The 12,722-nt window shown below is 44.5% G+C and overlaps 1 protein-coding gene across 1 annotated transcript; it reads left to right on the top strand.

The window, feature by feature from the left end:
- Positions 1-1,760: 1,760 nt before the first annotated feature.
- MLF2 (myeloid leukemia factor 2) lies at positions 1,761-6,986 on the top strand. Its single transcript, NM_001324524.1, is given in 8 exon segments — positions 1,761-2,025; positions 2,752-2,829; positions 3,100-3,226; positions 3,465-3,500; positions 4,267-4,320; positions 4,734-4,862; positions 5,160-5,319; positions 5,908-6,986. Coding segments are annotated over 7 exon segments (747 nt in total). The 5' UTR covers positions 1,761-2,025; positions 2,752-2,779; the 3' UTR covers positions 6,099-6,986.
- Positions 6,987-12,722: the final 5,736 nt, after the last annotated feature.

Here is a 12,722-nt window from a genome sequence, read left to right on the forward strand (position 1 = left end):
TTCTACTATTATCTGCTGCCTTCTTTATTTTCCTCCCACTATTAAGATGGAAACCTTCCCAAAAAAGTCATCAGATCTTAAAATTTTGGAAAACCAGTATGCTGAAAATTGTTATTACATGTAATTGGGAAAATAAATTATCTTTGGATAAAAAAATTTAAAGGAAAAAAGCCATCACCAGCATTTTCCCCATTCAAGAATCTTCTTTCTCCTGTCTATGACCTGCCCTCCCCAACAGAAAGGCCAAAATAGGAACTTATCTTTTTCTCCTGGATTTGGTTGTACCGACTAAATCAAAGAAAAAGAATGAGGGAGTGTAAGAGTCTATATATGCCTTGTATGAAGTCCTATCTCAACTGGGCAAATCTCTAAAAGATAGCATCTTTCTTCCAAGAGAGCCAAGACCAATCCAAGAAACTCGAATAGCAAGAAAGTGAAGACTCCTGTACCCTAAATTCCGTTCTGGCACCAAATGGCTATTTTGAAGTAGTTCCTGCTCTGCAGTCCACTTCCACTCCTTATCCCCCAACCCTGACCGAGAATGAGGCCCTTTGCTACCCTTTCCTTCCCATCTCCCACTTGGGAAGTCTTGGCAACACAGGTCGGTAAGGAGTTGAATCCCAATCTAAATTATCTCAGATTGCAAATTCCTCTTCCCCAGTCTTCTCATTATACAGATGGGGTAACTGACCTTCCAAAGTAAGGGTGGGAGGCCATAAAGGGTCAATGACAGAGTGGAGCCCTCTAGTGGTCAATCCCCGTGCTGAAATAGGCACTTCAGCACTCCGGGCTGGGCCCACTGCAGCAAAAGGAGCCACCATCATTACAGTCCAGTTCGCCTTTGCCGGCGCCTGCGCGAACGCATCCCTGGCACCTGCCCTTCCCTCCTCCTCCTTCGGTTCCCCTATAGGAAGCCTGCCCACTCCCATAGCAACTCCGCTCCTCCTTCCTCTTCCTCTTTAATAAGAAACCTGTCCATCCTCCTAAAAACTTGCTCTATCCTATTGAAACTGCCCTTCCTCCCAAGGAGACTTGCCCTCCCTACTCGTCCCCTATAGAAAGCTGCGCCTTATCTTTTAGAAACTGCACTCCCCTATAGGAACCCTCCCTCACCCTCATAGTAAATTTGCTCTTCCTTCCTTCTTCCTCCCCCGGCCCCGCCATAGGAAACCTGTCCATCTTTTTTTAGAAACTTACACTCCCCCTCCAACCCTCCCACTTTCCTATAAGAAGCCTGCCCCTATAGGGCATCTGTCCCCCCCCCCCCAAAGGAAACCTCTTCCCCCTCTGGTAAATATCCCTCCCCTCACTGGAAACCTGCCTCCTCCTATTCTTTCTCCTCCTCCCCTTACAAGAAACATTCCTTCCCTACAGAAAATTTGCTTCTTTCTCCAATATAGGAAACCTTTCTGTCTAAAAACAAAAACAAAAACAAAAAAACTTGACCCTCTGTCCACTTCCTGGTATTCCTCCCCAGCGGAGATATCTGCCCTCCTCTGTAAGAAACCTGCCTATCCTCGGTCATAGGCATTATTCGCCCACCCCCACACTCATCCTTTCTTCCCGGGGACCACCCCAGGAGACCCCAGCTATTTCCTAAGTGTGTGTTTGGGGGGGAGACGCCCTGACAGGAAAACAAACACAGGTCAACCAAAGTCCGCCCCACCCCCCCGCGGGGCACCTCCCCCAGCCCAGTCGGCCGTCAGGGAAAGCCCAGCGGGGCGGAGGCGGGGGAGGGGAGAGAGGACGGGGCGGCTGACGTCACTTCCGCCCAGGCCTGGCAGTGGCTGGGGCTGTCTGTGCTCCGGGCAGCGGCGGCGGCAGTAGCAGGAGCTTGAGGAGGAGGAGGGAAGGAAGGAAGGAAGGAAGAAGCATCCGGCCTAGCCAACCGCTTCAGCGCGCCCCGGGCCCAGTGGAGCACCCAGCCGGGGCCTCGACTCAGCGGGCCTACGCCACGCACGGGATCGGGCCCGGCCGGATGGGCGCCTGAGCCTCGGGCCCCACAGCGCCCTGGATCGGGGCCGGGTGAGGGTCTGCGGCGGGGGTCGGGGGGAGCGCAGGGCCTGAGGGCAAGGAGAGGAACAGCTTCCCCCTCATAGCTCTGTATTCCTGAACGGGCGAGGCCGGAATCTGGCCTCGGAGCGGATCCCGATGGTCTCGGGATTGAAGGCCGGAGGCGGTGGGGGGGAGGGGGCGGGGAGAAGGTGGGGGCTGGGCCAAGGCCGGCCTAGGCTCCGCTGGGGCCGGACCGACTGACTTTGATGAGCACTGTTTAACTTTAAGGCTGTGGGGCCCTTGGGAGAAGAGGATTCGAGGCCTTGAATGGGGTATCATTATCCAGAACAGGGACAAAAGGAGGGTGCTGCTAGTCAGGTCTGGGGGTGGCCACAGGAAAGAGTGGATAGTCTGGAGAGATGGGACAAAAGAAATAGAGATTGTGATATTTGTTAAAAGAAAAAAAAATTACTGGCCAGCCCTGACAAGAAGGGAAGTTGGAGAGCCACTTGCTCTTCCATATTGCATTATGGTGAGCATCCTGAGGAGAGAGGGCTTTCTTGTGTGTGCATTTTGTTGGGCATCTTGAGGAGAAAGATCTCCCTCATGTGTGGGGTGGGGGCCTAGCTGCAGTATTTGAGGATAACTTGACTTTGAGTCATGCATTGGAAGGTCTCCCTCCAGAGGATAGGATGAATCTGTTTTCCCTTCTGGCATCTTAACCTTGTTTTCCATCTCCTTTCCTCATCCCTCTAGTGCAGAGCTCCAGGAAGCCAAGAGCAGGATGTTCCGGTTCATGAGGGACGGAGAACCTGAGGATCCCATGTTCCTCATGTGAGTCTTTTCCCACCCCACACCCCCCCATACCAGGGCATTTGATCCCCTTCAACACTGAGCCTGTGAGAAGTTGGAATAGATCCCTGAGTTCTCTACTTGAATTTAAGAAACTGGGAATATCTGGTTTTAGTGTTTACTCTGGGCCACAAGGCCAATACCTGCTTCCCTTGTCTTAGTTTCTTTATGTTATAATTTGAGAAGGAAGGAACCCAGTCAGGGAGTTTGTGGTCCTCCTGCCATTTGGTCTTCTTTCCATACTTTCCACAGGGACCCTTTTGCTATTCATAGACAACATATGAGTCGGATGTTGTCAGGGGGCTTTGGCTACAGCCCTTTCCTTAGCATCACGGATGGGAGCATACCAGGGGCTCGGCCTACCAGTCGAAGGATGCAGGTAATAGGGTGATACAATTAAGGCTATCAGACAATGGAGATTGGGATGGGTCTCTTGAAGAAAGGTCTTTACCCTCCCCTCATGGGGAGTGGGGAAGCCAAATCCCTGCTGTTCAAAAAGAGATCCAAGGGGTAAATTTAGGGAGTTGAGCCTAATTTAGGCTTATAAGGAAGGGGGCTGGGGTGAGGGGTGAGGGAGGCAAATATTCTAATACTACTCCTTGTCCATGGATCTGTAGGCTGGTGCTGTCTCGCCCTTTGGGATGCTAGGAATGGTAAGTCCTCATTCCCTCATGTACCCCTATCCTATTTTCATTATTCCATTTCAGTATTATCACATTTATCCTTCTAAGAGGTCTCTCAGAGTGACAACAATGGCCACCCTCCCCCATTTCATTTTGAGTATCCACAAAACTTTAAGCCCTATACAATGTTACATATTTGTTAGCTATGCCCTAGATCCAGAATCTCTAGAAAGAGGACACTTTCTTCCTCTTTTTTTTTTATGGGTTCCCATTTTGTTATTGTTTTGCATGTGTGAGTGTTGGGGAGCAGTTAGTATTAATTCTTGGTAGGTTAAAAATGCATTGACTCTAGGTTTGAGTTCTTATCAGAAGGGGAAGATGGGGAAGCCAGGAAATGGAGGAGAAAAACAAAGCCAGAGAGGGAGAAGAAGAGGTCAGTGTTGTTTGAATAGGGAGATGCATAAATCTGCATAAAAGGATTTAGAAGTGGAAGTGACCCAGATCTCATCTAACTTGTACATTTTACAAAATTCCAAGGTCAAACAGGTATTCATTGGTAAGGCTATGACTTGGATTTGGTCCTCTGACTCCGAATCTAGTGCTTTTTTTCCCCACTTAACCACATTGCCTCTCAGGAGGTCTTAGAACAGATGTCCAGGTGGGGGGGGGGGGGAGGGGGAAGGAAGGAAAGCAAGAGCACTTTAATGGTGCCAGGCCACTTTTGAGGTTGGTGAAGAAACCTAAAGTTTGTTGATTTGGGTTTCCTGAGCCTTCTCTTCTGACTCTCCTTCCCCAGACAGGTGGCTTCATGGATATGTTTGGGATGATGAATGACATGATTGGGAATGTGGTAAGCATCTAGTCCTGAATCTGAACCTTTTGGCCCTAATGGTAGCCTGAACCCAAGGATTCCTCCTTTTCTATAAAAGGATTCCCTACAATGTTAGACCCTTGAATTCTAGACTGGAATCGAGTACTGACATAAGGACATGAGATTGAGACTCTGTGCAGAAGCTTGGGCAAGACAAAGATTTGTTGTTAGTCGTCCAGAGAGAAAAGGCTCTTTATTGCTATTCCTTCCTAGCTTTTGAGCACAGAAAGATTTTGAGGGAGGCAAGGATGGGGGGGAGGCCAGTTGCAATTTCTTACAGTACTATGATGGAGACAAAGTTCAAAATAAACTGGAATGCTAAAAAGACTATCTGGTGAGGGTGGGATCCCCTCTCTCCTCTACCAGTTCAGCCCCAGCCTTCCTCTTTACAGGAGCACATGACAACGGGAGCCAACTGTCAGACTTTTTCATCCTCCACTGTCATCTCCTATTCCAACCTGGGTGATGGTGCTCCCAAAGTCTACCAAGAAACATCTGAGATGCGCTCAGCACCAGGTGGGGTAAGTGCTATGGGGAAATAGTAGAGTAGCTTTGGAACCTAAGGGCTGGACTGGCGCCTCATAAGCAGGTGGTGCTAGACATCTGAAAAAATATCAGAGTGTTCTTCAGAAGTGTTTGAGGGAAATTTTTGCAAATTTTTATTTAGTCAATTTAGAACATTATTCCTTGGTTACAAGAATCATATTCTTTCCCTCCCTCCACCCTTCCCATTTGAGGGAAATTTTGACCCCAAGTACAATCAGTAGAAACTTGGAAGTAAATTAGCTACATATGACAAGCTATCCATCCTTTTTTAGATCCGGGAGACAAGGAGGACCGTGAGGGACTCTGATAGCGGACTAGAGCAGATGTCCATTGGCCATCACATCCGAGACAGGGCACACATCCTGCAGCGTTCCCGAAATCACCGAACTGGGGACCAGGAAGAACGGCAGGATTACATCAATTTGGATGAGAGTGAGCCTCCTTGATCTGACCTTTCCACTTCCCATTCTTATCATTGTCCAGTAGCTACCCAGCCCCTAAAACAGTGCTTCAAGGCTTTGCAATTCTGGTGGACCAGGAAACCCCTTCCCTGTTAGGGAGTTATTTCTCTGGGAGGCTTTAAGCTTAAATAGGTAGTCAGTGTTCAGACCAAGAAGAGGGACTCCTTGAAAGCTTAAGGGAATTATTGTTGCTGTGTTACTCATCTCCTTATATGACTATTTTTCTCTGTCTGTTTTGTTGTTGTTATCTAACCTCAGTTTTTTCCTGGCTTTTTCAAATCAACAAACACTTATTGAGTTCCTGTTATATGCATGATACTATTATAGTTATTGAGGAGATAAAAAGAAGGCCTCTTTTGCTTTTTTTTTTTTCTGTAGAGGTACTAGGGCTCCACAGTGCCTCCCACTCACTGGTTGCTAACCCTTGGTCTAGACTGGGTAGCCTCTTCCCCTGTCCTCTTGTCTTGGAAGTATGTTAACCATGTCTATTTTTCGCATCTGCCCCTTGTAATTGATTTGGACCAGGAATCCAACTCCATTCTGAGTATTCCCTCCTCAGGTGATGCTGAAGCATTTGACAACGAGTGGAGGCGAGAGACATCCCGATATCGGCCACAACGTCCCCTGGAATTTCGTCGGCATGAGGCTACTGGGGCGGGTGGGGGTAGAAGGGCTGAGGGACCCCCTCGGCTGGCTATACAAGGCCCTGAGGACTCCCCTTCCCGACAGTCACGACGCTATGACTGGTGAGGGCCCTCTTCCCCTCCCCCAGGTCCTCTCATAAGTGTTGATGGGGGAGGGATCACAGAGAGGGATGTAGTCCCTCAGTCATTCCTCTGGCATTTGGAGGAAACCCACTTGTTCCTAATATTTTAGAGTGTGGGAGTGGGGTAAAGATCTTAGAGCCCATTTTGGTGATAATAGGTCTCAGCTGGTCTAGGAAAGGAAAGACATTCTCCTGAACTGGAGAGTTGACCACAACCACCAAGACCATCATCATCCAGCTTCTGTTTCCCCCCTTTCTTCCTATATGACAAGCTTTTTCCCTCCACCCTCTTAAGTACAGGCTGTGAGGGGCAGAGGAATCACCCCATGAAATAACTCCCTTCCCCCAATTTAATATTAAATAGAGGTGAGCTGGCCCCTTCAAGCTTAGGGAGCCTTAGGGGGAGATTTTTCACTGCCCCCTTCACTGCTTTTACTTCTCCCCACACCTTTTCAATCTCACCCTCCCATAGTGAATTTACTGACTTTTCTTTCTGTTGTTCCCTAGTGTCTTGATTTTTTTTCTCCCCTCTAATCCCCAATAAGTACAAGGTCTCTTAGGATAAGTTCTGGGGGTAGTTTCCCCCTTTTTTCCCCAAAAGTCTGTCAGTGACCATTGGATCCTTTCTCACCTCTACCTAGAAGTCCCATGTTTGGGGCTCTGCCCCCTCCCTACTGGATGGGTAGGGGGTGGGTATTGGGTCCTCTTTCCTCTTGTCCTCTAACCCCATGCCCTCATTCGCCCATGCACATACCTGTGCGCACACATGCACATACACACGCACTGTCTGTCTGCGTCCCTCTGCCCTTTGTGTGTGTGTGTGTGTGTGTGTAACTTGTAACTTTATGGAATAAAGGGGAATGGAAAAGAGAGTTTTTAGGCATGTGGTTGTATTTTGTTCCCAATCCTACACCAGCTGTGATCTCCAAGCAACCAGTTTCCTTGACCCTGCCTCACCATCAGCCTGATATTCCCATCTGCCTAGCTCCTGTTTTTTCTGGCTTCCAGCATCTCATGGATTTGACCCAGCACCTAGTTGTTGATTTAATTGTCATTGTTTCACACTCGCGTAGAAGGGAGTAGGCATGAACCAGGGGAAATAGTTTGAACTCTTCTCTGGATCCTTCCTCCAATCAGGGAAACCATGCAACCTCAAGCATATTTTAGTATGTAGAATGAGGATTCTTTAGTAGTGTGGCAAGCCAATGTAGACTTTAGCCCTTTTCTACTCCCTCTAGACAGGTGGGGGTGAACCAGGGGAAAGAATAGGAGCCCAGAGGAGAAAGGTAATTGCAAACTGATAGGTGTTGAAAGTGAATATGGATCTCTCAAATTACTCTTCCTGCTCCTTAGAAGTTTTGCTTCTTTTCTGATCTCTCCTTTTGACCCTGGCCCAACCAAGTGTATCCCTGTACTTCTTGGCTAATTTTAAGGGTTTATTTAATGATTTTTAGATCAAAGTTTGATAAATGGTTTCATCTTTGAAACCTGGAAGTCTAGTTTGCTGCAACCCAATTAATTATAGATGGTACCATTGTTATCCCCCTATACAGCTATGTCTTTACTTAAATTCTAGTTCTAGAAAAAGGGATAATTTCCTCCAAGATCTAGAAATAGATGAAATAGGCCTAATAAAGTTGAGAAAACTAAAGTTACATAGTGATGGAGAAAACTGAATGAAGGAAACTACCTCTTGGAAGCTATAAAACAGATATGAACATCCAGCTCAGAGGTGAGATTCATAGTGAAGGGTGACTACCCAGTGGCTAAAAAACCCTTGAGTCCCTCTTCTTCAGATAATCAAGTGCCAGCACAGGTGGACCTGAGGAGAAGCTTTCATTTCAGACTTCCCCAGAGGCAGCATAATATGGTAGAAAGAAGCAGGACCAGAGCCAGAAGCTTTCTGGGACAGGCCTGCCTAGGTATGTGACCTTGTGCAAAGGAAACCCTTATCTACAAAATGAGGAATTTGGACAAAATGATCTCTTAAGGAATCTTTAAGCTCTTTAATACTGTATGATCTAAATATAACTCATCTATAATTGTATTTATACACCCTAAAACCCTAGGATACTGTTAAAAACAAATGGTTTTATATCTCTAGTTACAACCCAAACTCCCAGCTAGCTAGGATTTCTCCCATTAGATCCCCAGTTCTAGGTAATATTAAAACTGGAGGGCACTTGGTTTTAAGGTGAAGTTGGAGGAAAAAATTGTGAGACCTTATATTTTATCAGCCTTTTCTCATTACTAAGACATTAGATGTAACTTGGAGACAAATGTTAAGAGTTTTCCATCCTAGATCCCAGGGTAAATTAGGATCATTTCTGTCAAGTCTTTATTCCTAGGTGCTGTCACCATTGTTGTCTGTCTTTGGAGAAGAATCAAGGAGCTGAATTGGGGCAGGTTCCCCAGGCCATCCTTATTCAAAAATTCTGGATACTCTAGAATAAGGCATTTCTAGGTTTTTGATGCTTCCTAACTTCCACCCATCTCTATTCTTACTTTATTTCCCTTCCCTCCCTAGAACCATCTGTCTCCCTGAGGCCCACACAAAAACAGCAAAGCCCTTGCTAAAGTTTTACTAGCACTAGTTGGTGAATGCTTTCAGGATATGCCATCCCTCTGGGGGTACCGAGTAGTTATAGCTTTCTTCTCCCCTTTATGCAAATGAGAAAACTCCCTGGTCGGAATGACATGTTTTGTGCTTCCTTTGTTCCCTTAAAACACAAATTATACAAATTGTACAACTAGTCAAGTGGTAGATAAAGTTTCAGATTTGAAGTTAGAAAGGCCTGGGTTTAATTGTATCTTAATCTTTAACTCTCTAGGCTTGGTTTTTTTAGCCCTACTACACAGGATTGTGAGCTGTATGAGAAGCCCTTTGCAAACTTGAATGTTTTTTGTTTTTTTTTTATTATACCAGGAAAAGCTCCCACCCCAGGTTTTTATGTTGCCCCCATTTATCTTCATATAACCACCATATAACTAGCAAAGCTGTAAGGATGAATTGGCCTGTACCAGAAAGAATGAGAGGAAATAACCCTATATTCCTATGCCTAAAGTACTCCATGACCTTCACGATGGGAAGACAAAAATGTTGGGGACATACTGGACTAAAGGAATGAACAAATGGAGGGGAGACCAATGGGCAGCTAGAAGACAAAGGGACTGATGGACAGCAAAGAAGTCCATGTCCCCAGGGCTCTTCATCCAGAAAAGGACTAGAGGTTCTGAGGAAATAACTAACTGTTCCCAGATAATGTTAAAGCTTTAAAATTTATGCTTTTCTCCTTGACACTGAAGGGAAAGAGGGCAGGTGGTAAGCAAGGATGTGAAGGAGAAAAGTCATTCTCCAGGGGTTGTGGCAAACTTATCCAAGCGGCCACAACCACTGACCCACATAACTACCTCAAAAGGCTTTTCGTTTCTTGGTCCTTTTGGCTTTTCCTTTACCCGTTTGGCCCTTATCCAGCCTAAGAATTCAGATACTTCCTTTGTTCCTGAGTATGGGTATCTACTTCCTAGAATATTAGCAGATTCTGGAGAAGCATGTTAACTTTCTTCAACCAGGAGGCTATCCTAGTCATCTATGGGGAAGGGTCGGGAGAACTTAGGAGGATGGATATGGGAACAGTCTGGGGAGATTCAAGAGTGGGTAAATAAATTGAGGAAAGGGCAATAAACAGTGATGGGGAATATGAGTGGACAGTTTTCATTTAAACAGAAATTTGAGTCATTTTACATATGAAGAAACAGCCCTAGAAAGATGATCCCTAGTTAATGGTAGACCTAAGACTAGGTCCTAGGAGTCTATGTTCTGATTTAAACAAAAAATGCTTTGGGTTATTGGGTTTACAAAATGTTAACTATGAATGAATAGCAACTATATAGGATCAAATTTATTTTTTTAAAGTTTATTTAATTATTTACTTTGGGACATTTTCCCATAGTTACATGAATCATATTCTTTCCCTCCCCTGGGGGGGGGGGGGATAGCCAACGAGCAATTCCACTGGGTTTTAAATGTGTCATTGAGGATCATAAAATTTAAAGTCAAACGAAACCATAGAAAGAGATCCATTGTTTTCTAATTAGAAAACAGGCCCAGAAAGGCAAGGCCAAATTCAGGCACCTAATTATCTAAATGTCTGGATTCAAACCCCAATCCCCTCAATTTAAAGTTGTGGTGAAGGCTGGAAAATTTGGGTAGCTTGTATAATGTAGAAAGGCAGTAAGAGTCCAAAGTCCTTCACTTTCTTTAAATGCGTCTGCCCAATGTGAGTTTATATGTGGTATGTAGGTACATATGCCATTTAAGACAACTGCTTAGTTGATCCCAGCAGAACCACCCTTTCATCCTGGATGCCAACTTTCTAAGAACCAGATAGAGCATCATAACGAGCCCACCCCTAGAAAAGGATGCCTAATGTGTTCATCCCTTTCCAACTACAAGATTTAGTACACGACTGAATGAATTAGAAATTGTGCTCCCATCTCACCCCTAAAGATACCATGCTTTTCATGCAATAATATTTGTCTTGTTATACAAGGCACCTTATAGCCTAAAAAATGTCAGTTTCCAGTTCATTCCCTTGAATTGGAGTCAAAAACTTTCTCCTCACTTCCCCACAGTCTCCCCTCTGCAAGGAGAGATATTCTCATGGATCCTGCATCAGCAAGTGCTTCAGCTGGCCTGGGATAGCTTTGATCTTAGCTAGGCGATGGTTCTCAATGAGGGTTTTCACAGTTTTAGAAGAGGTCGGACAATAAGGGAACAACAAAATAAGTGCCTTTCTTAGCTATCTGGTTTCAGCCTGCAATTTAATTTTCTAATGGCTGTTATTGGGAAGGCAGGAAAGAAAGATTCTGCCAAATTCTTTAAGTTCTCCCTAGTCTCCAGGAAGATTCCTCTGATTTTTAGCTTTAATCCTTGATTTCCTCCCTCTCAGAACCTAATCTCTACACGTTCAGACCTCACCATATTGATGGAAGTTGGAGGTAGCTCCCTATTAACAAAAACAAACAAAAAAACAGCTTTTCAATAGTTTTTCTCCCATGGACTATAAGGTTCAAAAACTCAGGGTAGGAGGAATTGTTGCAAAACCTGAAAGCAGCTAAATCCCTGGAACCACTTTGACTCCTGAAGTCCTACCAATGGCCTTCTCCCTTTTCCTTTTTCCTCCCTAAACCAATCCCTTTTCTAATCTTAATCCCTTCTTTATCTCACCCCAGTCTCCATCACTAATAGGGCATCTCTTTTCTCTTTGTCCCTCTGGGCTAATCTTTAGCCCAATTTATTTTTGTCAGGCTTTTCCCACACTAATCCACTCCCATTCCCATAGGATGTGGCTTCTTTGACTTCACCTTCCCTAACCAGTCAAGCACAGAAAGGGAAGACAGTGAGGAAAGCAGGAATAAAGAAGTTGGGTTTTTTTTTTGGCAGTCTTCCATTTCCACTGTGTCACCTTTCTTTATGGTGCCTTCCTCTTTCTCTCGGCTCCTCACAACCCTTCACTCCCTACAACTTCAGATGGTTCATTTTCTTCTATTCATATGATGGAGACTCAGTAATGGACTTCCTCCAAAACTCTAGTTAATACTAAATGCATGTCAGTGCCCAATAAAAGCTTTCTTTATAAATATGTTTAATACATAAAGGGTAAATACCTTTTCTTTATAAAGAAACTCTTCAATTAACCAATGATTCCAAAGATGTGGTTTTCCAGAAGACTTCCAGAGATCGCAAGAGATCACTGCTACCTTCTGGTCAATATTCTCTTACAAACCATTCACTGACAATCCATCCAGTGGGCTGGATTCAGGCCTTTCTCTGGGGCTTAAACTTTGTTTGGATGCCATTGCAGCACTCTGGCTATTCATCCATTCTCATTCATTCTTATTCCATGACTAACCCACCTCTATTTTCTCAACAATTTCTCTTACCACTTATTGCATGTAGCTCATTTTTCAAAATAAATTGCAAATAAAAAGTTGAGGAAATAAATATTTGCATCTATAGTGATTGATGTCCTATCAACTCCTTTTTTCTTTTAAAAAAAATTTATTCAGTGTTTAGTGTTGGACATATTTTTAATGCCATGCCAGGCATTGAAAGGATGAGACACATAAGATATAATGGAATATATAATGTACCTCAGGGAAAAAAAAAAGATATACATATGGATAATTATCAATTGCTTTTTTAGGGTAGTTTTTTTTTTCCTACTCTTTTGCTATCTTCCCCTCCCTGAAATATCTTATTTAAAAACCCCTCAGGGTTTCCAAGACTGTGTCACCTTCAGCATGGATTTACTCAGTGTATACTTGGTCTGGGCCTAACTGTTCTTTCTTAAATGTCATTTTCACTTGTTCATATAGTATACATAGTCTAGAGGCTGAGGAGTTAGGGTCCAAATAGAATGGTTCCTTTGTCATTAAACATATAGACAGATCATTATTGAAGGACTAATAAATGGCTTCCATTTTTTTTAAACTCCTGCCTGTTTCATCTATTACTGATCAAGGGATGATACAACTTAGTTGGGTCTCAGGGCAAGCTTACTTTCTCAGGCTTGTTGTCATATTCATTTCATTTGACTATTTGA

Source organism: Monodelphis domestica, chromosome 5 (assembly GCF_027887165.1).
Source record: "Monodelphis domestica isolate mMonDom1 chromosome 5, mMonDom1.pri, whole genome shotgun sequence".
Classification (NCBI taxonomy): domain Eukaryota; kingdom Metazoa; phylum Chordata; class Mammalia; order Didelphimorphia; family Didelphidae; genus Monodelphis; species Monodelphis domestica.